The sequence below is a fragment of the Lineus longissimus genome, chromosome 5 (genome assembly GCF_910592395.1).
Source record: "Lineus longissimus chromosome 5, tnLinLong1.2, whole genome shotgun sequence".
NCBI lineage: Eukaryota > Metazoa > Nemertea > Pilidiophora > Heteronemertea > Lineidae > Lineus > Lineus longissimus.
The window spans coordinates 10,922,096-10,949,676 of NC_088312.1; the positions used below are offsets into that span (position 1 = coordinate 10,922,096).

Sequence of the window (27,581 nt, forward strand, 5' to 3'; positions counted from 1 at the left end):
AGCTGTACCGAACCGTCAGGACCCTGCGTTAGCACCCAGCATCCATCTCGGCCAGGGCCATGCCGCCTCGGCCACAGATGAAAAGCCTACACGGAGACACCACAAGGGACGGCCCAAGCCACTGGTTGCCTGGCCCGACGCAGGGAACGGCCCTGACGGCTCGAACTCTCTCCCACGACAGACTGGGTACAACACAAATCTCCAGCCTTCTCCCATCGTAGATGAGGAGAGGACACCACGGTCCATAGACTGTAGGCATGTTGGGGACTGTTTGTACACTAGTCATTTGATTATTAAAAGGATTATCAAGAACACTGGGATAAGAGCTCCGCCTCTTGTGGATTTCCTGCTGCCAGGACAGATACTCGGTTAAACAGTTTTGACCAAGACGTAGAGATTGTCCTTGTCTTGTGCCAAGGACAACGACGTTGTCGTTGTCGTTAGCCGTATTAAAGAATAACGAATCGTGCGAAGGACTATTAGGTTGTGATTGTCTTGCACCAAGGACAACGATATGGTGGTTGTCGTATTCAAGAATAACGAAATTGTGCCAAATGGACAACAAGGTTATTGTGCTTATCTTGAACCAAGGACAACGAGTTTGGGATTGTCTTGCGTCATTATAAGAATGTTGTGCTCATCTTTTGCCAAGGACAACAGGGTGTTCCAAGGACAATGAGCTCATTATCGTCTTGTGCCGAGTGGACAACAAGGTTATTGTGCACATCTTGTGCCAAGGACAATGAGCTCATTATCGTCTTGTGCCAAGTGGACAACAAGGTTATAGTGCTCATCTTGTGCCAAGGACAACAGGGTGTGCCAAGGACAATGAGCTCATTATCGTCTTGTGCCGAGTGGACAACAAGGTTATTGTGCTCATCTTGTGCCAAGGACAATGAGCTCATTATCGTCTTGTGCCAAGTGGACAACAAGGTTATAGTGCTCATCTTGTGCCAAGGACAACAGGGTGTGCCAAGGACAATGAGCTCATTATCGTCTCTTGCCAAGTGGACAACGGGGTTATTGTGCTTATCTTGTGCCAAGGATAGTTCTAAATTTGATAACATTTCTGATAAAATGAAGTAAGAGCCATTCCCAAATATAGAATTATCCAGAACATGGAGAAGTCAATCATGAGGGTGCTAATATTGAGTGTGCTGCTTTTGCAAGCTTGTTGAGATGGGTCAGAAATAATGACTGTTGGATGATATGCGATGGCATTTTAAAAGCTGCAATTATTGTTATTCATACATGACATTCTTGTCAATCAGTCAAAACACATAAGCTGAATAAACAAGTAATTCTATCAAATTTTATGACTATTTTATTGTTCAGTTCGCACTTACAAAATATGAACTATTTGCTTTTCAGTTACAAAATGCTGTTGTATAGTTACAAAATTCCAACTTAATGTCTCAAAGGCCCAGCACTTCGTTCAAATAGTGCCCCACTATGATTATAATGTAGAAGTCCACATACCCATCATGCAGTTCTTGAAATATTTCAATGAAATGGAACCAGACTTGATTTTGATCACTTTAGATCTAACTGCACTGGTCTTTCACCTTGGTTCTTATATGAAAATGGGTGAATTCAGATTTAGATATCGTATTTGTTCAACCTTAGTACGTAGCCTAACTTTCACAATAACACAATTATTATGTACAAACATGACAATATCCATGAAAAAGATGTGAACATTTATTCCAAATTGTGATTTTTAAAGGAATGCAAATTCTATTAGTTGGGTCAGGAGGCAATTTGAGCAGCCCCAAATTCTGGACACTATTAAACAGTAAATGACTGTATTGGTTCCGACGAAGAGCAGATAGATGGCGACATTGTTCTCAACAGGGCTCTAGCTGGCTCACAGAAAAACAAATTAGCTGCTTAAAGGGTTGAGAAGACATTTCTGTTACTTGTATGGAATCCAATTTCACCCAAAAGACATAAACAACAATATATGATGCCATAGTGCTTCAGTGTTCTAGCTGATACATCCAGGCAGGGCTTACCAGTTTGCCCTGAAATCCAGAGCTGACTATATCATGACCCCTAAAAAAAGTCCAAGGGGCATCCCCTCATCCCACTTGGATATCACAGAAAGTTGCACATGTTTACAAAGGCAGTGAAGGAAAATATAAGTCCCCATCACCCTGCCTGGACTCACAACTTTTTCAGAACACTGGCTTACATGTACAATGGAACCTCCCTTAGCGGACACCTCTCTATAAAGTACATCCTCTCTATAAAGGACACTAGCTTTGGTCCCAAATGATTGGTTTCCATTCAATTTTACCTCTCTCATCAGGACATCTCTCTAATCAGGACAGCAGTTGTCAGTCCCGTGGGTGTCCTTAATAGAGAGGTGCTACTGTACATAACACAAAGTCACAATACAATCCTTTAACTCTTTCAATACCAAAAAGTATTTATAGCAAATGCAACACTGGTAATATTCATGTGATGTACATTTATTAAATGTACACCCAAATTGAGGCACTGAAGATGAGACAATAGTTTCTCAGACAGCCTACGAAAATGCTCAACTTGCACTGAAAGAGTTAATAGGAAAAAGGGGCCGTCCCAAACTTCACACAGAGACGATGTCCAAGAAAGCATCGAAAGAATTTCTGATACCAAAACATCTCATGCCGGTGAACAAGGACAGCCCCGAACAAAACCGCCTCACACATTCTCTACCTCCCATGAAAATTGTACAATGAAAAGAGAAGTAATTCTCCAGTTCGTGAGCATGCATCTATTGCCGCTCACTAGCAGTTGATGCCTGAGTGGAGTCTTAATAACCTCTTCAGTCGGCGGACGAGGCCCTCCATGAAACCGTAGCGGGAGTAGTTCTTTGTGTAGCACTGTAAGGAAACAAAAGTAGTCAATCATCTGACACAAACCCCTTTTAAGGGGGGACTATAGGCAGGAGCAGAGGGGCTAATTTGGCCATCTTCAGGTGACTAATATACACAGTAAGGGCCCTGGGTCATGTCAGATTCAGCACTAAATATATCCCTCGTACAAGCGTGAATCATTTCGACATACTGTGAGACTTGAGAGACCCCTATTGGCGGCTTTGTGTAACTTTATCTTGCCTGCCCAGCTGCTGCCTATAGTGTCCCTTTAATACTGTCTGACTAACTGATGCAAACCATCAATTGATCTTTCGAAGACAATTTTAGCAAACTGGTTCCTTTTTAATTGGTCACTCATTCCAGAGTGAAAATGTTCATGTAGTTCCACTGTCAATTGCGCAAAACATTTCTTCAGAAAGGGAAGCACCAATTCCAAAGTTCTCATCTTTGGCACCAGGGAACGTCCTATGCCCAGGCCAGGTACCAGGTACACACATCTCAGAATTAAGTACATGTGTGCCACAATGGACAGTATAATTGATGACAAGCGACTTGCCAAAGGTCAGCTACTTACTAGCGCAAAACATTTCTTCAGAAAGGGAAGCGCCAATTCCAAAGTTCTCATCTTTGGCACCAGGGATGGTCCTATGCCCAGGCCAGGTACCAGGTACACACATCTCAGAATTAAGTACATGTGTGCCACAACGGACAGTATAATTGATGACAAGCGACTTGCCAAAGGTCAGCGCCTTACTAACCTGTTCTATTTCCTGTAGTTTCTTGAAGAGTGAATCATTGATGCAGGCGACTGCATCCTGTTTGAGTTTGTCTATCTCCTCCTTGGTTACCTTCAATGAACTGGTGGCGGATTCCTCGACGATGTCATCATAGTCAATCTCGCTTGCGTTACCAGAACCAGGCAGCTCTGAAAGCAGACAGATGTGTCAATTTACAAATACAGTGGAACCTCCCTTAGCGGACACCTCTCTATTAAGGACAACCTCTCTACTAAGGACAACCTCTCTGCTAAGGACAACCTCTCTGCTAAGGACAACCTCTCTATTACGGACAACCTCTATATTAAGGACACTAGTTTAGGTTCCAAATTGGTTGTTTCCATTCAATTTGACCTCTCTAATCAGGACACCTCCCTATTAAGGACAGCACTTGTCAGTCCTGAGGGTGTCCTTAATAGACAGGTTCTACTGTAAGTTTATTTTTGACTTCAGGGCTTCTTCTTCTTCTTTTGGTACAAACCATGGATCTGCATCAAAAATGATTTCAAGTTTTCATTTAATGCTATACAACTGAGCAGTAGAACAGACCAAAAGGAAGTGCCTCGATCGACTGACATACTATAGGGAGGCAATCATTACCTACAGTAGAACCTCCCTTAGCGGACACCTCTCTATTAAGGACAACCTCTATATTAAGGATACTAGTTTTGGTCCCAAATTGGTTGTTTCCATTCAATTTGACCTCACTAATCAGGACCTCTCTAATAAGGACAGCACTTGTCAGTCCCGAGGGTGTCCTTAATAGAGAGGTTCTACTGTATTACACTAATAGAACAATATCTCATCAATATTTTTCAAGTCTTACCTGTGAGACGCCGCATTTGTTTTTCCTTCCTCGCGTTCAGTTTGAAGAGGGTGTTGCCCTGGTCATACGGCCGACAGAACATGAAGTAATAGTCTAAATGCCTCCATAACAAGAACAAGGAATTCTCTATCAGATCTGTTCGTAGGTTAAGAAAGTTATTGACATTGTGTGAAATTAGGTCTCAGGAAGAGGGATTATCTCTAATCTATACTTGATGATAATGTGTTTCACTGAAAAGTCTAGTTCGTACCAATTATTATGGCCAAGTAGTTCTGTCCCAGATTGGAATTCTTCAGACCCGGATTTGAGAGAACTGGGACGTAATGGAACCGAATGCTTGTTCAAGTTAAGCAAACCAACAGCACAAGTAGCTCTCTTCTCGTTCTGATTTACGAGGGGTGAGGGCAGTTACAAATTGTTTATAGCAAGGATACATGAGCACTGTTTGACTTCCTGGACTTTATGCTTCAGCATCTGCACCAGACGTTTCTTTGCAAGTTTCTGACGTTGTTGCACCGATATTTTCTCGCTGCTAGCAATACCGGACAACTGCAAGAGAGAATTTGTAATCAGTTCGACGATTCTCACAGCTTGAGTATGCAAAAACAGAGATGGATTGGAAGACTGAACAGTTTGCCAAAACTCACACCATCCTATCACAAGGATATGTGAGAATGAAACACACCATGGACCATTTGCTCATTGAGAGCTGCACAGAAAACAAGACTAAGAGTTGTAAACAAACAAATGACTGAAATAGTTATAAGTTTGCTGTTTATAGTATGCCTGCAGACAGAAGTAGGCCATATCAATTGAGAGCAAAGATTTAACAGCATACTCACTTCTTTTAGTTCATCACTGGAGAGTTCGTTGAGTCCCTTTAACTTCCTCATGTTCTGCTTGTACTGGTCCATGCAGTGTATGAAGTGGTCTGTGTATTGCTTTAGGTAGATGACTATTATGCCAAGGGTGGGCGGTCGGTAAGCACCAGTGATGGAACTATGCAGCTCTGCAACAGACGCAAAAGGAGTAAAGATTCAATTCAAGGACAGATGTGGATATGAGACAATCATGAGAGTTTGTTGACCCAAGAAACACTTCCTCACCCAGCGTATACTGCCTGTAAAATCTAGAGGGTTTTACAATGATATTGAGGTATATTTTACACATTCGCACAATTATTTTGATTGATCATCCTTAAAGAGACAACTTGGGTGTGGTTTTCCCCGTGAGCAGGGGGGGGGGTTACAAGTGCCGTCAATGGAAACTCAGACATTTCAGTTCCACCGTTGACCGTTAGAGGGAGGCAAAATTTTATTTTGCAACGTTAACCGGCAGTGACTTAGGGGCAAACACATACCATCAACTCCATGCATATCCCGTGACGTAACCTCAGTAAGACTTGGTCCAAACAGTATCCGACAATGCTTGGCATCTGGGGCTGAAAATGTGAATAGATGTACAGTGGAACCCCGGTAACACGACCACCCAAGGGACTAAGCCGAAGTGGTCGTGTTACCGGGGTGGTCGCGTTAGTGAATTTAAGAATGATAAGTAGGTTTTCCCGCTAAAACATCGTCCTGGCAGATATGCTGTGTGTACATTGACATGCATTAATGACTACGCCACCGGGTGATTCGATAATTTTGTGTGTATATTACGAATAAAAAATCATTTTCTTGAGTGTTTTGCGTTTAATTTACAACTTATGTAAATGAGTAAATAAACTGACGAGAGCTAATTAGACCAAACATTACATTAAAACTTGAGCATGCTAATTAGAGCAAGCATGTTATTCACACCATCGGCAGCTGCCCTTCTTGATGTCAAGCTAATATTCCCGCTAACATTGAGAGAGGTGATGTGAGAAGATGTTGAGAATTCTTCCTGATGTCTTCCTGCTTTAACTTCAGCCAATTTGAACTGGTACTGATTAAATCATCTTTTTAAAAACGTATTTTATCAATATTACGACGTAGTAAGCATTCTTTACTTTGAGTATTGGTACTCTTACTAATCAACATAATTTATTTGTCCTAAAAACTACGTGCGCATGCCTCTTGACATCATTTAATACTAAATGATGAAAACAAACCGTGAGTCGAAAAGAAAGTTTATTCTTCATTAGCTCACCTCTTAGCAGAGGTGAGCTTATCCCATACCGTGGCGTCCGTCGTCCGTCGTCGTCGTCGTCGTCGTCGTCGTCGTCGTCGTCGTCGTCGTCGTCGTCGTCGTCGTCGTCGTCGTCCGTCGTCCGTTAGCAGGGCACGTTTCGTAACTGTTAGAGCTATTGAGTTGAAACTTGGTACACATGTACCCTTATGTAATGACACCTGGGAGACCAAGTTTCGGTCCGATTCGTTTCATGGTTTGGCCACCAGGGGGCCAAACGTTAAAAGTGAAAATATGCAATATCTCCCTTAATAGTAGTCGGGAAATTTTGAAAAAAATATGGTAGGTACTTCTAGCAAAGGTGCATCATATATCCTCCGGGTTTTTGATTTGACCTCCTTTTCAAGGTCACAGAGGTCAAATGGTGTAAATTGGCCGTTAGGATGTAACGATGGCACGTTTCTAAACTGCAATGACTATTGATACCAAATTTGGTACACATTTACCCCTTAGTCAGGTGATCTCAGGGACCGAAGTTTGGTCCAATATGATTCACCACTTGACCACCAGGGGGCAAAATCCAAAAACCTTAAAAATGTGATTATTCCTTAACTTCTTGCCCGATTGCCACCAATTTGATATCATGGGTACATCTAACCACCATACAGTATATTTCACACAGGTTTTTAATTTGACCTTCTTGTCAAGGTCACAGAGGTCAAATGGCGTAAATTCGCCGTCGGGCCGTAAACTATGGCACGTTTCTTAACTGCAATGACTATTGATCACAAATTAAGTACACATGTACCCCTTGGTCAGGTGATCTCAGGTACCGAAGTTTGGTGCGATCTGATTTGCCGTTTGGCCTCCAGGGAGGGGGCCAAATCCTAAATTCTTCAAAATGCCATTATTCCTAGTAATGACTTGCCCGATTGGCACCAATTTTATATCATAGGTACATCTAATTCTAACAACCATTCAATGTGTCACCCGGGTCTTCTTTGATTTGACCTACTTTTCAAGGTCACAGAGGTCGAATGTACTGTAAATTGGCCATTTTGGGGAAATGTAATTGCTTGGACCTACATCAAACCGAACACTACATGACACAAGACCATGCTCTTTATCCATCTTTCCTCCACATGAGGTGAGCACAATGGCCCTGGCCATTTCATTTTATTTGCGCTTACATTTGATCAAACTCACTCACACATCATTTATTTTCATATGGATTCCCATGGTCATTGTGTTCGAGGTGCTAACTATCAACACGGATTTGCGAGAAGGTGCCAATTGATACGATGCGGTCATGGTTGATTACGGCAATTAGGCCTCATGGTCGCGTTAGCGGGGTTAATTTGCAGTTTGGGACCGACCAAGCTGGTGGTCGCGGTTTGGGTACCGGGGTGGTCGTGTTAGCGAGGGCCAGTTAATGGGAATTAGAGAGAAAACCATTCGGGACCGGAGAATTTTGGTCGTGTTCGCGGGGTGGTCGCGTTACTGAGGTGGTCGCCGACCGGGGTTCCACTGTACGATTTATTTGTCAGTGCCTAAAGCTGAATCATGGGACGAGAGCTTAATCAAATCAGGAGGCAAACTAATCATTGAAATTGTAAAGTCTTGAAAGAATTTATATCATCATCATCGCATCCTTGAGATATGAAACGCCTTACCTGATTTGGCGACCACAGTCCGACAATAAGCCAGCACATTACAGCTGACTTCTAAAACGGCCTGCACAAGTTCGCCCCTCAGATCCTTCCCGTCACTGCTCACATCCTCTTCCATGTTTTTAAGATGGCGGTCAACTTTCTCCATCGTACAAAAGCGCGACAACAGGGAGAGAAGCTGGCGTTGAATGCGACTAAAATGGCTATGCATCTCGATGCTGGTGACATCCTTGAACAGGAACTCCTGTTCGTCCCCTGTAATTGAAATATCAAGCAATAGAAAGACGGCTTTATTCGGCCCCAGGAGACATGTTCATTTGACTTATACAGTGGAACCTCCCTTAGCGGACACCTCTCTATTAAGGACAGCACTTGTCAGTCCCAAGGGCGTCCTTAATAGAGAGGTTCTACTGTATAACCAAACTCCAAAATGACCAAAGTGTCATTCTTATTTCTAGATTAAGTCTGCACGCCACCTCCCACAGACTAGAATATCTGCCGGGGAGACGGAGTCAGGTTTTGAGGAGCCAAATGTCATACCGCCTGTACATGTATAAAATTATCATTCTGACACATGCGACAAGGACCTACTTTTGCCAGAGTAGGTCACAAAACATTCCCTTTCAATTATGATGCCTACCGTCTGCTGCCGCCCGGCTGATGACCGCCGTTACAAGAGCCAACTCCTGCAGGTTGGATAAGTTCAGAGTTGTGTGTTGTTCTCTTAGAATTGCGTTGAAAACATCGATGTGAGCAGCCACCGCCTTCAAGACCTGAAAACGCAGCAACGCGATTTAGAAATAAAGTACGTAAAGGCAAATTATGCAGCACAAAGTTTCAACGCAAAGGGACTGATAGAGGAGCTTGACCTCTTTGTTGCAGGCAACTTGTCATCAGGGCCGTGAAATTTACGCCTTTTGAAAAGGTGTCCTTCAAACTCGGGGCAGATTTGAAAAATAGGAAGCCACTAATGTGTGATTTCAGATTCAGTTGCCAAACTAAATCCCAACTTAATGTCGAAGATATGCTAATCATGAAGTCTATATAACATTTGTCGGCGTTCGATTTCTACAGCTTTGCCAGAAATGGCGACAAAAAATGACTGCTTTGAACAAATACAACTATGACTACAGCAGATTCGAGTTGAATGTAAAATACCTGATTTGCCGCGTCACGATTCTCCACACCCAATGATGTCATGATTGACAGACAGAGCTGCAGGGCAGGGAACAGTAACTGTCTGTACCGCGCGAGGATGGTTGGCAAAAATCCTTCAAACGGCGGCATACCCTGGCCATGCTGACTGCAAAGGAGAACAAAAATCAATTGAGAGTTTCTTTACAAAAGCAGGCTTTTTCTAATCATTCACATGATCATAATGTAAAAAAGCTTCTTGGAATAAAAACTTTCCTCTGATGTATGTACATCTGTACAGTAGAACCTATCTATAAAGGACACCCTCGGGACTGACAAGTGTTGTCCTTAATAGAGAGGTGTCCTGATTAGAGAGGTCAAATTGAATGGAAACAACCAATTTGGGACTAAAACTAGTGTCCTTAACAGAGAGGTTGTCTTTAATAGAGAGGGTGTCCTTAACAGAGAGGTTGGAGTCGGTGGAGTAACACAACAGCCCAACAATAGGGACCGATGGACATTGTTTTAAACTACAGTGACGGTATCCAGTTTTACTTCTACTATTCTTAACAGAGAGGTTGTCTTTAATAGAGAGGTATCCGCTAAGGGAGGTTCTACTGTATTTGTTTTCATAACTGATGTGACATTATGGCATAGTCCTCGTGCTGGTGCGGCCTAAAACAGCCCCTACCTCATAGTCAGTAACACATTAGCGTCAAACGATACATTTTAACACAAATTTCCTTTTTTTGCATAGATTAACCTTAGTGCCCAGGATATGAACAGCTTACCTCGGTACATCTGGCCTAAGATCGAGGAAGATGCACTCAGACAACCGGCCCATCACACCGCAACGCAACAAAGCATTTGCTCCCGTAGCAGTACCTGCTAATCTTGTCAACAGACTCTGAAAACATGAACATGAAATTTAGACCAATCCCAAAAATGTGACCTCTTCCCATGAAAAAAATCAACATAAGATACGTCAACCAAGACTTGCGGGTTTGTATTTTCAATCCCACCCCATGGTAGTAAATTTTTTTTGTTAATGATAATATCAACTAGAATTGAGAAATTTGCTTTACAGCAAATTTGATGGTCCCCACATAGGGAAAACTGTGCAATGGATGGTGATTTTGCTTCATATGAAGCCACAGTTTGGTTTTGGGAATAAGAGCTGGATATGTGTCGTGATGGGCTAGGGCCAGGAGGCCTAGGTGCAGTTATAGATGGAGTACTAGTGAAAGTTGAAGTAGTTGGCGTAGAGTTTCCAAACAACGGGGAAAAGAATAGCGAGGAAATTCCGCCTATCTGCATGCCGATTCACGCATGATCTATTTCCGGACGCTCGCTCTTTCTCAAAATAACACGCTCAATAATCATTCAAACAGCACCCAAACTATTTTAGATGGGCAGGATGGATTATCGATAAGCATTTAAGGCTATTACTTTGGCTCCCCTACCCTTGATTTCTACATTCAACAGTCACTAAACTGCTAACGCGTTCTTCGCTCGACCAACTCCATGTGGATCGGTTCGGCCATGAGAAGAATGACGTCATTATGATGGGGCGGAGCTTATGCAAATGTGTCAGAATCTCGCCTCTGCGCATGTTAGATTGAATCGCGGCTTCGGCATGTTGGGAGAAGACGATCAGACGAATCTCAGCAAAAAATGCTTCAAAGTCATGGAAATAATGAGAATATTGAAAATCTTTTTGTGATATTCCATGCATCGAATTTCCTTCAATGGGATTGGAGTGATTGATCCTTGATCTATTCAGCAGTTTGGCTGGACAAGCTCCATAAATGTTTTGTGGAAGAAGAACAAGAAACAGAACCTACCTACCTAGTGATATCAAGATGGTCTCCACTGAGAGTGTGGAGACCATAACTAATGCATTTGAATACCTGATCAAAAACAAGTACTAAGAGCCAAATAATCTACAATCACTCAGAAAAACAATTTGAAAAGAAGGGTTTAACAAATGAATTCGAGCAAATTGGCCAAAGGAGCTGCCACTTGATTCTACGGCAACACACACACCCAATATCAAGAAAGGAACTCATTGTCTCATACAAGTGTGGTTCCTAAGACACAATTTTAACCCATCAGTTTTTCCCTGTTTTTCTGCCAACTCACCATTTTTGATTCGTAGATATACAGTGCCTTGAGTGGTTCCGGGTTTGGACTTAACATGGTCTGAAGTTTCTCATCCTCATGCAGTAAACTGTCAATAAGGTGCTGCAGGTAACCTTTACTCTGCATGAATGAGAGCCATGTCAAACTTTTATCCGCCGAAATGATGGCATCGAGCGCCGACAGGGCAAGCATCTGAAAAACCAGAGCAATCTTTGGAATCATGCTATTAGATTTTAAGGTGACTTTCTGAAATAATAAACATTCGTTACTAAATTCACCTAGTCAGGTATCACCAAGAGGTGACTATGGTCCCTGCCGAACAGAGGTATGACATGCTGATCTGCCCACGAAAGCAACTCTGGCTTCCCAAGTTTGAAAATCATTATCATCATCATCATAGTTGAGGTCAAAGGACGAGGTCCTGTTTGACCTCCAACAGTTAATATACAAATTATATAAATCTGGCGTGCGGGAGGACGCTGCTTGAAACAGGTTGCCATCGGACTAGGTCATCGTCAATATCAAGACTGATCTTACCCGTCCAACTTCATGGCCATCGCAGGCATCACGGCAGACGACCTCCATAAAACTGTCACCATAGCCAACAATAGTCTCCATGTTCTCCCGCATCAGTTTTTCGCACTCACTCTCTTTGTTGGAGATCCTCGAGAGCACGGGATGGTCACCCTGCCCACCTAGAGAACAGAATGCAACATAACTAAAGCTGTCGTCGTTGCAACTGTTGCCGTAACGGCGTCTACACACTATACAGCAGAACCTCTCTATTAAGGACACCCTTGGGACTGACAAGTGCTGTCCTTAATAAGGAGGTGTCCTGATTAGAGAGGTCAAATTGAATGGAAATACAGTAGAACCTCTCTATTAAGGACACCCTCGGGACTGACAAGTGCTGTCATTAATAAGGAGGTGTCCTGATTAGAGAGGTCAAATTGAATCAAAACCACCATTTTGGGACCAAAACTAGTGTCCTTAATAGAGAGGTTGTCCTTAATAGAGGTGTCCGCTAAGGGCGGTTCCACTGTAACCAATTTGGGACCAAAACTAGTGTCCTTAATAGAGAGGTTGTCCTTAATAGAGAGGTGTCCGCTAAGAGAGGTTCTACTGTATATAACCTATTGTAGGGCAACTGTCCAATTGTAACGGCACGCTATAGCACAACCTTGTGCAAATGGGGGGGGATCAGATAAGAACGGCTACATTGCTATGATTTAACTTGTTTTTTAGTCATTTTCACTCACCTAGCTCCAGAGATGGAATGTAGACAGGCTTCTGAGCAATCTGGAGACAATACAATAATGCTCCGTAGAGATTAGCGCGGACCCGCTGCAACCCACCGCCTGGAAGTGTGAAAATATATTTCAAAGAAATACGTCATCAGAAATGTAACAGAAAAAATCAAACGAAAAAACAATGCGACAGGCATTGGTAAAAAGAGGGTTTTCCAAGGCACTTAGGATGGATCTCGTCTCGTAACGAACTTAAGGCAAGGTGAAAAGTCAAATAATGGTTAACGAGAATTTGGGATTCTCCACAGGGTGGCCCAGAATTATTTTCCCATGCACAATAGAATTCTACTGTGTATCCATTGTGTGAGGGAAAATAATTCTGAGCCACCCTGTAGTATTAGCCACACAGAGGCAACCAGCAAACCAGCCAATACTTTTATGGAAAAGCTTTCCTTCTTCTTGGAACTTACTAGTACGTAGAATATGATCAATGAGTCCCTTGAGAACGACTTGAAGAGAAGACGCAAACAGTGTGCGCGATCCTTTTTTCTGACCAAAGTTTGATCCCTCCTCATTGGATGCATCCTCCAGGTCTTCGCCCACCATCTCCGTCAACTGGTCACTGATGAAACACTGACGAAGATTGGCGAGTAACGTTAGGATGACGCTGGCTGCTAGGACGGTGAGCTCTGAGAGAGCATCCTCACTTGATATCTGAAGCAGGAAGTTGTAGAATGTTTATTAGATTCTAGGCAATCTAAAACGAATTATTGATATCACAAATATCTGTCACTTTGGAAGAGGTTTTGAATATTCTCTGTGGTGATGCGAGTCCAATTACGATTTCCTAAAGATTCATCCAAAGGGATGGTCTGGGTGCTTGAATACAAGGACACTTAGAAACCATCTTAAGATCTAGACAGCAAAAAGAGTTCATTCGGGGCAATTTCAGGGGAACTGGAGAAGGAATGCCCAAGAGTTGTTGACGAGAACCAGGAAGACCCTAAGAGCAAGTGGAAACATTCTGTAAAAGCAAAGGGCAGGTTTGAGGTTGTCTTGACTCTTGTGGGATCCGAAACAGCCCCAAATAGGTGGAGGAAAACTGAGGACAACCAAGGATTCAAGTCCAGGATTTTGAATTTCAGCTCACCTCCATGAAGAGATCCTGCAGTAACTCAAAGATGATGCTCTGCCTCTCCTCCCCAGCCAGCAATTCAACAGGACATGCCGTCAGCAGGATCTCAACAACATGGCGCCACGCGTCGAACATACACTTCTTGGCATGGAGACTCTCTCGCATGTTGTTGCGGTCGACGACGACCGCCAAGATTTGCTGAATCTCCTGCAAAAGTCAGATTATATGATTCTAAAGTTTCCTAAAATTAGAATGGCCATGAACTTGGTTCAATGACATATATTTGTCGCGTTTATAGTTAGATAAAAGAAGCCCATAATTCTAAGAAGCCCACACTTTCACTTTTGACTCAAATTATAGTAGAAAGAAGAACAGATGCCATGCTATCATCTGGGAATATTCCCTATAAACCAGCATATTAGACTGACATTCTAAAAGTTAGACGACATTTTCTTCACCCGCTTTCTGATAGTCACATTGCACTCTTGATCTGTATGTACAGTGGAACCTCCCTCAGCAGACACCACTCTATTAAGGACAACCTCTCTATTAAGGACAACCTCTCTAATAAGGACACTAGTTTTGGTCCGAAATTGGTGGCTTCCAATCAATTTGACCTCTCTAATCAGGACACCTCTCTATTAATGACAGCATTTATCCGTCCCAAGGGTGTCCTTAATAGAGAGGTTTTACCGTACGTGTAGCCTAACTTACATCAATCATGATTCTCCTCTGCGTGGCTGCGGCCGACCCCTGCAAATTATTGTTCAACTCATTCATCATGAGGTTATGGAGCGTCTTCACGCTGCAGTACCGGATGCCGCGCTCATTTTTGACTTCCTGAGATTCGATGAACTGTTCGATAGATTCGCGATCGAAGAACTCCAACATGGGCATACTGGGGAATTCCAGTCCTTGAGCGAGACCTATAGTCTCGAGCAGGAGCAGGATTTTCTGTTTCGTTTGTCCACCTGGAATGTATTAATAATGTTGTCACATTTTAATCGATATTTTCTAGTCTGGGGGAGCGGTAGACCTGCAGATCCTTATTTTTTTGGTTGTGACTTTAACAGTTCAGTAAAATCACAACAAGCGTTATTTTGGTTTCATGATTGACCTGCAAAGATTGAAATTTAGCTACAACTAACCTGCCATGAATGTTTTATTCTGCTGGACCTGTGTCCGATGGAATGCTGTCTGGTCAAGGTCAAAATGCGTCGCATCTTGGTCAAGCCCAAAATCTGTAATTGTAAAAAAATAAACAATAGTGAGACGTTTACTACGTTAAGAGGTCATAATATATCAAAGATGTCTAAGTTTTCAATACTGGGTCAACATACACATCAAATTTGATTCGCTTTACATGTATATGAGCATAAAAGCTCCACATATTCATCAACTTTCACATTTTAGTTTCATTATATTCTAGGGATAGTTGGGAGAGTACCAATTTTCAATCTCAAGGTCACTATTTACACCAAATAGAAACCACAATGTTACACAATATCACTGCAGACATTGAAAAGAAAAAGAAGAAATCCATCTTACTTCCAGTTGAGGGCAGGACAGGCGAATCGTCCAGTAGCAACTTCATCAGACGCTGGGTGTTCGACCGCTGACGGTTGATGGAGGTCAGTCGCAGCTCTATAGCGATTGTCTTGACAAGCCAAGCCTGTTGGAGCAGGATGAGGTCTCTATTACGACCTACAGATTCAAGAGAAAATTTGATTTATAGCAACAACACTTAACAAGTCTGGTCTGTTTTCTATGGCCATGGACTACACGTATCATGATGTTTGGTCAACCCAGGAACCTCCTGACTAGTAGGCTTGCATTCAGGGGACAGATAAAAACAGAACTCTATAGTCAATACTACAACTAGACGGAGGGCGCACTTGAACAGGACTAATTTGGGAAAGTTGTGCCATATAAATAACAATTTTATTATTATTATTAGGGTAAATAATGATCATTTTAGATGAATAAAAGAGGTAATACTCACTTTCTGCCTGTGAGAATGGCAGGTGCTGCAGATGTCGGTAGAAGAAGTCGTAAGTCGTCCTCAGGTACCGCATGGTCGGGTCTGATGTGTCCTTGTTAGCACATAGCATGTAGATGAGGTGATAACAGAGCTCGGCAAGGACAGGGGTGTCGTTCATACAGGTTGGACCAGATTTCGAACCGACACCATGTTCAATAACACTCAGGATGGAATGAAGGCAAGTCCTTGGAGACCGCAGGACACCTGGATATACAAATGTTGAGTGGTTAAGAAAAAAGTTTGATATTAAATATCAAAAGGGGTCTATAAGCAGGATCAGAGGGGCTAATTTGACTGATATACACAGTAAGGGCCCTGATATACACAGTAAGGGCCCTGGGTCATGTCAGATTCAGCACTAAATGAATTCCTTGTACAAGCGTGAATCATTTTGACGTACTGTGAGATGTGAGAGACCCCTATTGGCGAATTTGCATAACTTTACCTTGCCTGCCTAGCTGCTGCCTATATTTTCCCTTTAATAAGGTAACCATTGAAGAAGTACCATCAACATGAATCGTCGATACTGTAAAAATGGATGCAGTTGTTTTTCTTTTCCTTTTTCTCCCCACTAATATCAACACTATTCACATACACAGCTCAGGAATGCTGACTACTCCAAGTGAGTTTACCTTGCAACATGTAGCTGATTTTGGCACACTACTTGTATTCAGGACAAGCTTTGTACATGTACATGTATTTGCCTGGTACAAGAGGACACCGGTGCAAAGAATTTTAAACAAATAGCCTGCTCAATAAAGGCTTGGAAACGTGTGGGAACTGCCAGTGCTTTTTGTGTCCGCACCGCTAAAGACTCTGTCTATTGGGATCCTTTGCCCCCCTCCCCCTTTGACATCGAGCACAAACATTAAAGTCATATGCCGGTTGTCTTAAGGAGCACACAGCAATGAGGTAGAGGAGCAATATCCATCACGCTTTACCTGGATCTTGCAAATTAGTTTTGTAAACTGGTTTCCTGAGCTCAAAGCCGAGAAGACAGTGGGCTATATTTGGTGATGCTTGGTCCACACTCTGCAATAATAGTTTCATGATGCTCTGCCGGGTGGCGTTACGGATTTGGGACACACTTGGATCCTCTCCTGAAAGGACATAAAAACATGCTATCGAACTGTTCATATGACATAAACTTGGGCAAGTCACATCATTTTGGAGACTCCACACTCGAAACATATTTCCTTCATTAGATCAAAGTCCTGAAAGTATTTTCTAGAAATCTTATTGTGACTTCGATCCAGTTTCAACACTTTTAGCATGTTATCAGAACAGAATTCGCCCAGATATGAGAGAGAACCTATTCCCAATGATTGACTTACCCAGATAATTATAAAAGCAATACCTCACAATATCTGGAATGGAATCACCAGTTGCTTCAAATGATACGGTAAACTGGGAGTCCTCACATGATATTTCATATTATTTCACTTCCACTCACCTGTTTGTAAGACATCCTCTTCTTCGATGACCTCTGGGTCATCAGCCTCCAAACACTCGACAAAGCCATGCAAGATGATCTGGTACAGGTCCTGAAGACAAATCATACCACCATCAGCAACATGAGTAACACCCACATTAGTACAGCCTAGTGCGTGAAGTTTGCCACACCAATAGCATTCCGCGAAGATGACGTCACTGCAGCTGCTGTCTTCTATTTCCCCATCGCTGAATTACAAGCAATGTCGGACAAACATGCCGTTTCGTAATGGATTCAGGCTTTCTAACTAGGGCAGTTAGATTCAATCTGGCACATGTCCGAGTGTTGGAAATACTACATAATTGTTCTGAATGTTTCTCTCTGACTCTATGGTATCATTCATGCTAAAAACAATGCAGGGTCAAAGATAATTGACTTTGAAATAAGCTCAAATGCGTAGAAATAAGTGTCGATGTCCGACTGTCACGTGACTAAAACGTCATCAATATCTTATGCAAATGACCTTGTGAGCTATAAATAGTAACTTCGCGGAATGCTATTAATGCACTCTGGTGTATCAATCACTTCAGCAACATTTAGACATTCAGCGGAGTTCAGCTTACAGTACAGAAGCAACAAATCACTTCAATTTTCGAATTCGTTTGCGAGGATCTCAGAAACATAACTGTGTTGTTTGTAAATTTTGTACAAGTACTCCATTACTAATCCGAAAAGCTTTAATCACTCACTACTAATTTGCTAATTAGTGATATTACTCTCATTGAACGTAACATTTTGATAAATACTTCACCTCATTGACTGTGAAGAGGCCAACCAACTCTTGCTGGACCTTTGGTGTCTGACAAACATGATAGAGGATCTGGACAGCGGCCAGAGCATGTTCAGGGTTGGTACTGTTGTGACTGATATACCTAAAATCGCAAATATTTTATTAAACATATCAAAAGGACTTTATCTGCACGACAGGAAAAGAAGACTTTGAATGGTGATAGATTCATGAACATAATTGTCAATAGTTTGATCACCCTTTTGAACAACAGGATGGCCATGTCCCCGTAATCCGGCACTCGGTTTGGCCCAGGTGATGGGAAATAGCGACATATCACGGACGTTCCCTGACAACGTACCTTACAACATTGACCATGTGGTCAGCTTTGGCTGTTCTAGGGTTAACACCCAGGAGGAGTTTATCCAGGGGAGACACGAGAGCAGACGAACCGCCATCTCGTAACAAGTCCAAGAACTGATCCTGGCGATTTAGCACTGTTGCTATCATCTTCAGGCAAAAGAGGGCAGCCTTGTCCATATTGGCCTTGCCGGGGTATGTTGTGTATAGATCGAGATTGCGTACGACTTCGTCTATGATGAACAGAACCTGCGTGAAGAAATTACCACGGTCGGTTCAATTTTTAGCAACGTGACGTACAAACTACTTAAACACAAGAAGACATTCATTTTTTACTCATAGAAAGAGTGCCAAATCAGAAGTCACTGAATACTATTATTACCGTATTAGTACTGATGATTAGTCCAAGTCTCTTGTAGCATTACAACCCACAATGTTCAGAAGCAATTAGAATGTAGTTCTTGTAAAAATTGTTGTAATCAACTAAGTTCCAATTCTGAAACTCCAAAGAAAGCAGCTCTCTTTATAGGAGAGGGGGGAAAAATTGCCGATAAATTCTTACCATTTTGAGGAGACCTCCATCATTCATGAGATGAATCATGAGTGAGTAACCTGGGGATTTGCCTCCAACCTGCATGTCGGCGTGGGTGTCTACAAAGTCCTCTGGCACCATCTCATACTGGAGGAGAAGCTTGTGGAACAACTCCAATGCACCTACCGCGACTGCCCACTGAAGAGGAAAGTAGGATACTTTTGACATTTTTGACAGCGCTCAAAGGCAAACAAGAACAGACCTTAAAGGGAACGTTATTGTCCTACTTCAAGGGACTACATGTATAAGTAAAAAGTAAAGTTTGTTTATTATAGTGTCAACCCAAATGAAAGGGCCAGCCAGCTTTCGGCTAATGAGACGCTCTTTACTTCCAACTCCAATCTCTAATGCCAGGCGCCTGGCGAGAAGGCAGTTTGTACCCTATATGTAACAAGCTGGCGGCTAACCAACCGGCCATATCAGAAAGAGGGTTACCAGCGGGCCTTGAACGTTCGACCTTTAATTCACGAGGCGGACGCCTTTATCACTAGGCTATCGAGATCGTTGTATGTATGCCAGGGTTTCCACTTTCTAGAAACTCATGCCAGTTCATCCAGGGACACAGATCTGGGTTCTTCCTTGGACTCTTACCTGGGCTCAATTCCATGCCTGACGATTTGTTTTAACCATTGAGCTATGTTTAACCATTGAGCTATGTAGCTCCTCCATCAGTTACTCTAATTACAGTAGAACCTCTCTATTGAGGACACCCTCCGGACTGACAAGTGCTGTCCATAATAGAGAGGTGTACTGATTAGAGAGGTCAAATTGAATGGAAACAACCAATTTGGGACCAAACCTATTGTCCTTAATTGAGAGGTTGTCCTTAATAGAGAGGAGTCCGCTAAGGGAGGTTCCACTGTAACTTGGTTGCACCAAAATCGCCTCGAAATATATTCTTCGAATTTACGACAAAAGCACAGCTTACCTTCTCCGCTGGATTTTTGTAAGCTCTTGTATTGAACTTGAGGAAGACGCAGTCCCGAATAAAGTCAAGATATGGATCGAATCCAGGAGCTCGATATCCTGCCCCGAGGCCAGCAGGGATGGGAATATTGGTGAGTGAGCCGACTAACTTCATGAAGGATGTGGTCATGGGGAACTCCTCGTTCCTTGCCTCGACTTCGTCAAGTTCTATTTTCATTCCTCCCGATTGTTGCATAGAGGTACTGGATACTGTAGGTATAATCTGCAAAGGAAAGACCAAAATCACTGCAAGACTGAAAACTAAATCAAAGTAAAGTTTATTGGTTTAATAGCCCTTTATCAAGGACAAGTCATGACCACGAAGGAACTTGGGTAAAAAGCCGGTGTTTGGGTGCTCTGAAATCCCCAGATTCGACACGACGTGAATTAAACTGCTGATGACAGTCTCTTACTTCCAACATAAGGGTCTTACATATACGTATATGAGAATGAAAAATTCCTAAACAATGACTGCAGCATTGGTGCACAATATTGAGCATGATGGCCTTATCTACCAAGCAGAAATACAGCTCCTTTCAGGAGACTACCCAGTGCGAAAGAAAGCCTTCATCACAAACCTGGGACGACTCCAGTGACTGCCACAACGTCAATCCTATCTCTGCTGTTTTTGCGAACGCTGCCAGCGTCTGGAGTATTTCTCCTTTGAGGACAGCAGGAATACTACAGGCCAGCAGGCCAAAGAAAAGGAAGATACTCATCCACTGTTGATTCTCACACAGGGCTACTCGGGCACTTTCATCCTGCAGAAAGATGTCATTACATTTGTTATCCAGTTATGATTCAGGGACAAAAAGTCAAGTACAGTAGAACCTCTCTATTAAGGACACCCTCGGAACTGACAAGTACTGTCCTTAATAGAGAGATGTCCTGATTAGAGAGGTCAAATTGAATGGAAACACCCAATTCGGGACCAAAAGTAGTGTCCTTAATAGAGAGGTTGTCCTTGATATAGAGGTGTCCGCTAAGGGAGGTTCCAATGTATATGACAACATATACTCTTTAATTTTACACCTACTAGTATTACTAGTAGCCAACGGGGCTCTAAGGGTACAAACTTCAATACATTCAATTGCTTTGGTGTCAAATTATACCTGATGGAATCTTTTGCATTGGTTGGAAGTACTTGGGATAAAATTTGTGAAGAGAATTTCTTTACAACACCAAAGCAAAGACATGCTGTTAATGGCAATGAAAAGCTGCATATCGTACAAGCTATGATGAAGTCAACAGATAGAAAGCCATCTCCCTAATAATCAACAGGCAGTTTCTCATTTGTGAAAATGAAAAATGATATTCTAATCTTAAGCGTGAGATTACCTGTTCAGCTATGCACCTCATCAGCTGTAAGACAGAGACGAGTCCGTCAAGTTCCTGAGGTGTGATGCCCCGGTGATGGGCATGACGGTAGATCTGGGTCACATCCATCCCAGAGGGATATTCTTGTCGCAAACTCGTCAAATACTGGTTGAACGACGCAAAGAAATGATCCCAGGAAACTGTGCTCGCCTGACCACCTGAAATTTGGACAGAAAATGCATTAGAAGAATAAAATTATGTCCTTTACAGATGGTCAAATAATCAAATTTCTAGGAAAAAAGAAAATGCAACCCGCGTCCACATTCTCCCCCAAAAAAGGGATGGTGAACAAAGGCAAATTTGCATCACACCGTCGTGTTCTTTTGGACCAACGGTGTAAAAGTTGGATCAGTCGAGCGCAAAAGAAAGACTGCAACAAATCATCTCACCATAACTAGTTCCATTTGCCTTGAGGAGGTTGTAACAGTGATGAGCGGCCTCTGCACCGTTTGCTAAACCTCGTAACATCCTGACATAAGGTATATAGAGAACAGGCGGGAGCAAGTCACCAGCAAGCCGGATGAACTTGTACAAACTGATCTGAAGAAGACGAAAGTAAGAATACTGGGTCAACATTTTTGTATAATGTAGCAGTGTTGCGATGTTCAAAATACAATTGTCCCAAGTCGTTTTTAATTACCTTTTATTTTCAAGAACTTATATGGCGGTGGGAGACTGTCTATAGAGTCAATGACTATGGGAGAGTGTCAAAAGAGTCAATGACTATGTGAAACTGTCAAAAGAGTCAATGACTATGGGAGAATGTCAAAAGAGTCAATGACTATGGGAGACTGTCAAAAGAGTCAATGACTATGGGAGACTGTCTAAAGAGTCAATGACTATGGGAGAATGTCAAAAGAGTCAATAACTATGGGAGATTGTCAAAAGAGTCAATGACTATGGGAGACTGTCTAAAGAGTCAATGACTATGGGAGAATGTCAAAAGAGTCAATAACTATGGGAGATTGTCAAAAGAGTCAATGACTATGGGAGACTGTCTAAAGAGTCAATGACTATGGGAGACTGTCAAAAGAGTCAATGACTATGGGAGACTGTCAAAAGAGTCAATGAACAAATTGATACATCTTTAAAGAAACAGAAGTTGGTGTTTTAAAATCTGGGTAGCAACCTAATTTCATGAAACTGGCCAAAACTAACGGGCAATTTGATCTGCTATAATGGGCTTCTAACTGACCTGTCGTTGCGGAGGCCTATGATGTATCCTCGAGGCAAATGATCCGCCACCCCCTGGACTCAGGGCTGGGTCAATGGGACACCAGTACTCCAAGGACAGCTCCAGATGAAGTGGATCTTTGTAGTAGAAGTCACCAAGCTAGAATAAAATATGAGCCAATATGATTTGTAAAGTACTATTATCAAAACAGGGTCCAAATCAAAGACAACTGCTTTCTTGGAGAAAGCAACTCTGACTGTGGATAGGGCAAACTTCCCTCTGAACCCGTCTTTCAAATCTGCATCACCAACTTACCAAGCAGAGGAGCTGTTCGAAATCCCTTGGGAGATTGGAAGGTGGCGTGAGACCTTCTTGAAGATGAGCCATGACGATGCGGGCAGTCTCATCACCACGATTACGCAGTTCCTTCACCTGTAAATGTAATATTGATATCATATCAGTTAATATAATCCAAAGTCTAAATGCAGACGTCAACTATAACCTCGAAGTTTATACGTCCATCCCGGTATGTCTCCCAAAAATTCATTCATGAGCAGCAAGCTAACATGTCAAAACTAGATACAGTGGAACCTCCCTTAGTGGACACCTCTCTATTAAGGACAACCTCCCTATTCAGGACACTAGTTTTGGTCCCAAAGTGGCGGTTTTCATTCAATTTGACCTCTCAATCAGGACACCTCTCTATTAAGGACAGCACTTGTCAGTCCCGAGGGTGTCCTTAATAGAGAGGTTCTGCAATAATTTTCACGCTGGTATAAAAAAAGTTAATTGTCACCAACCTTTAGTGGCATCTGGACAAGAAAGTCGATTATGATGCCATGCAGACGTCGAACATAGAATTCCTCATTATGGAATACTTCGGAGCCAATCACAGCCTCTTTCAGGAAGCTGAACGCACCATCTTGTATCGCTGTCTCCGCTATATTCTCATCCTGTTCACAGTAGTCGCCCCAAACTGAAACAAAAGTTCAACAGGAGTTTAAAGGGGGACTACGGTATAGGCAGGAGCAGAGGGGCTAATTAGGCCATCTTCAGGTGATTAATATGCACAATAAGGGCCCTGGGTCATGTCAGATTCAGCACTAAATATATTCCTCATAAAAGCGTGAATCATTTCGATGTAGTGTGAGATGTGAGAGACCCCTATTGGCGGCTTCATGTAACTTTATCTTGCCTGCCTAGCTGTTGCCTATATTGTCCCTTTAATACAGGGACTTGAGAAATGATGAGGAAATAATTCGGATTGGATAAGTCATGGATACTTCTTGGCAAACAGAAACCAACCTACTGATAGAAATATGCATTGCTTTTGTAATCAGTAGTGTCCATCCATGATTGAAAAAGAGAAGAATTGCTCTCACTGCCAACAGTTCACATCATCAGGTCAGTCCTCTGAATAGATTTCAAATTTACTCTCGACTTTCTTGAGAATATATTGGCTGAGTTGAAGTGTTGGGAAGGTTTTTCAGAATCTGCCAAATCTACTGACTCAAATCCGTCCCGATCACACTTATCATTCTGAAACAAATTTGGTCCCCTTTTGCTCATATGGCTCAAAGTCATACCTTGCCCAAGATTTTGTTGTGACAGTGTTCGCAGAGTCTGGGCCCAGGCAAACTGGAGGACAGCTTTGATGCCCTTGTTGGTCCACCCGTCCTCTGATGTGACTTCATTGTGGATGTCCCCAATATAATCTTCATCGGAGACAATGGGGAGCTTCTTTATCAGTTCTTGAAAAAAAGAGAGAGAAATTAAATTGACTGAAAATCAACTATTTTTCCCAGTAAGACTACATAAAACTTGACACTAAGTTAAGCAACCAAGGTCATGATGTGCAAAGTGTCATCAGAATTCTATAAATTATGGCACAAATGCTAGGATTCTGCTTAAAGTAAACTACATGCTCTTGATGAGGATGACCCAAAAGAGAAATCTGTTAACCAAGTACACTGACTCACATGAAGCGATGGCATTCAAATAAATATGAAATAATCCTTACCTTCCCCTTCCTCCTGGTCAAGGATACTAACATCAAAACAGTACAGTGCTGCCATCAACAGGCACAAAGTGACACTATCTAGTGTCCCATCAGCATTTAAGCCACAGTTGTTCTTCAAGTGGCGGATGACAGCGATGGTGTCTGCACGACTTAGGCCAGTCTGACATGACCAGTTGAAAAGTGATTCTACCAACGAGAGTCTGATCTCTTTGATGAAGTCAGTGACCTGAAATTGGCGGGAACATTCAGAAACTAATACATCACGCTGAAATATGGTTTGTACATGCCAGTAGTGATTGCATTTGACTAGTAATCAATTTTGTGAGTGAAAATTTAACAAAACTGGCTTGTGATAAGGTGCCAAGCAAGCTAGCACTGTTAGAAGTCAGAACCACTGATTGCTAACTGGTCTTTCTATCCAATTGGCAACTTGTTGGTTTCAACAAAGAACCAAAGAAAACAAGAACACTGGTACTAGGTTCATTATCATTTGATGATGTCTTTGGCTTACCTCTTTTCTATGCTTAGCTTTCCCCAGTCCTCTCTGCTTCTGCATCTTCTCTATCTCACTTGTTAATTCAAAGGTCCGAGTCAACTCTGAAGACCAAAATAAAATATCATAATTCTTTCATCCCACTGCAGAAGCATTGCATTCATCTTAAAAGGACAATATATGCAGGAGCAGAGGGGCTAATTTGGCCATCTTCAGTTGACCAGTATAGACAGTAAGGGCCCTGGGTCATGTCAGATTCAGCACTAAATGTATTCCTTGTAAAAGCGTGAATCATTTGGACCTACTGTGAGATGTGAGAGACCCCCATTGGCGACTTTGTGTAACTATCTTGCCTGCCTAGCTGCTGCCTATATTGTCCCTTTAAGAAACCGTGATCCGTTCTAAAAACGAGAACCTTTGATCCTACATACATATTTTCATGTAAAATTTGCATACCTGCACATTTGGTTCTTCATTTACAGAAAGTCACAGCACTATGTCCTCACAGGCAACCGTATTTAAGGTACACTCCACTACCCATAAAAACACTACCTTCCTTTACTTATTAACAGTACTCACCTAGAATTTTCATGGTCAAGTCCTCAGCCATAAGCTCCTGGGTGAATTTCGTAGTCATCATGACCAAATCTTGATTGAGGTCAAGAGTCCACGTGCGTCCTTCACGTGCCTGCATAAGACTCCGCAAAGAATTGACCAGACAGCGTTTGCCATCATAGTAAAGGAGCACAGCCACGAGACCACGCGTCAGACCAGGGAAGTAGGGTAACTGATTCTCACCTGAAGCCAAGATTTAAATGAGAATGAGGCGGGTCCGAAATTGAACAAACTAAACAGAAGTGAAACTATTGCGAACATTCAACTTAACATTCGGCCACCATTCAATTCATTCAACAGAATCGGCTTATTCAAGAGAATCTGAAACTTAAAACTCAGGGTTGATATCACTTATTTTCTTTAATCTTATACTCAGAAGTCAGTCCTCTGACATTTTCAAACGGCTTGTGATGAAAAGCGAATGAAATTTCTTAACTTGTCAGTATGTCTTACCTGCAATCAGCAATTCAACAGCTGCAAACTCATTCAGCTCGAACAGATCACTGATTATCAAAGACTCATCAACGAAGGCCTGCGAGAGAACCTGCTTGCCCTGCTGCCCAGCAATGGGCAACCCCTCTGTTGTAGCTTTCTTTACATCTTCTTTGTAAGTAGCATTCTTTGCCTGCAAAAACCCAACCGTACCCATTGGTATCATTTCAAAGAAATCAAGCTTGGAATGCCAACAGGACTCATGATTCTCACTGCACTCAGCAGTTGGTTGGCAGCATTCCAGGCTTGATTGATTATTCAAAATCAAGGACATTGGTAAAAATACTACAGAATTCTGACTGGCTTAGCACAGGGAGTTATGATTTCTGGCTGGATATCAAATAACGAAGAATTTCACTGTTGAAACATCAGGTCACCCCTGCATGAACTACATCACACGATCAGTGGTGACTCTCCTTAATTATTAGATAACTCACTGGATTTGTCAGCAAAGACAAGAAGACAGGTTTGTGTTTCTTCAGAGCAACCCCGAGATCATGAATGGCATCCGGCTGTTTCTTATTGATGGCTGCATCAACTGTGCTGTAAAGTTCTTTGTAGGCACTCCACATCCGAGCATCTGCAAGACATATAAGTGATGTATACAGGACACTATTAAACTCACACCACCACTACCATGACTACCAGATCAACATCACATTTCATCTGATAGGGTTTGCAACAACGTTTGCAAAATGGCGTCTCTGCACACGAAAACAAAAAAATGGATACAGGTACCCGTATACCTGTACTCCAACTCTTCTGATCTCGGCAGCAAGAACTGACTGTCTTTGTGGACAAAACAGATTCAGATTCAGGCTCTTTCTTATTCATCATCATCATGTACATACATAGGCCTGCATTATATGATTGTGTACATGTGTACATGCGCTGTTTACATGTGTACAAATCGAAAGAAGGAAGATAAGATAGATTTGGAAAGTCTGTCATATTTCAAGTACGCTATAAGTCACTGGATAGTTGCAGTGTGCTTTATGCAACACTCAGATAGCGATGAAATTGCAATCTGGTGATTACAAGGGGGTAATTTCGAAAAAGAATGTACCTTGATTTAGGGCCATGCCGGAGCCGGTAGGCGCCATTTTGCCAATTTGGTTTATTTCTTCAAACTGTAATAATTCTTTGAACAGAATGAACCCGCGAAAACGGTTATATCAAACGCAAAGTTAGCGTCACATTTCCCCCTATCTTCTTCTATTAAAATCATTTATACTCCTACTCACTTTTGTTTCTTTTTTGATGATTTGCTTATTTAATTGCAGGTTACTGGTTCGGTACTGTAAAACCGGCCAGCAGCCATCGCGA

The 27,581-nt window shown here is 42.3% G+C and overlaps 1 protein-coding gene across 1 annotated transcript; it reads right to left on the reverse strand.

Moving 5' to 3' along the window:
- Positions 1–1,328: 1,328 nt before the first annotated feature.
- Positions 1,329–27,357, reverse strand: LOC135487819 (nuclear pore complex protein Nup205-like). Its single transcript, XM_064771916.1, has 38 exons — positions 27,322–27,357; positions 26,693–26,835; positions 26,217–26,388; positions 25,728–25,946; positions 25,167–25,252; positions 24,656–24,881; positions 24,222–24,386; positions 23,436–23,611; positions 22,951–23,067; positions 22,657–22,794; positions 21,851–22,001; positions 21,423–21,619; positions 20,663–20,845; positions 20,047–20,307; positions 19,089–19,256; positions 18,528–18,775; positions 18,191–18,311; positions 17,401–17,491; positions 16,889–17,047; positions 15,909–16,151; positions 15,455–15,610; positions 15,055–15,147; positions 14,621–14,877; positions 13,922–14,113; positions 13,242–13,485; positions 12,784–12,882; positions 12,062–12,219; positions 11,525–11,716; positions 10,174–10,289; positions 9,407–9,551; positions 8,889–9,021; positions 8,252–8,503; positions 5,827–5,907; positions 5,309–5,475; positions 4,901–5,015; positions 4,467–4,601; positions 3,623–3,789; positions 1,329–2,870 (listed from the first exon to the last, which is right to left on the reverse strand). Exons 1-38 carry the CDS (start codon positions 27,335–27,337, stop codon positions 2,775–2,777), a joined length of 6,078 nt encoding a protein of 2,025 aa, XP_064627986.1. The 5' UTR covers positions 27,338–27,357; the 3' UTR covers positions 1,329–2,774.
- Positions 27,358–27,581: the final 224 nt, after the last annotated feature.

Coding starts and splice junctions, on each gene's coding strand:
- LOC135487819 (XM_064771916.1), bottom strand. Junction 17,492..18,190: donor GCCTCTTCACAGTCAATGAG/GTGAAGTATTTA, acceptor ATTTGTCTTCAG/GACCTGTACCAGATCATCTT. Junction 14,878..15,054: donor GAATAAAACATTCATGGCAG/GTTAGTTGTAGC, acceptor AATACATTCCAG/GTGGACAAACGAAACAGAAA.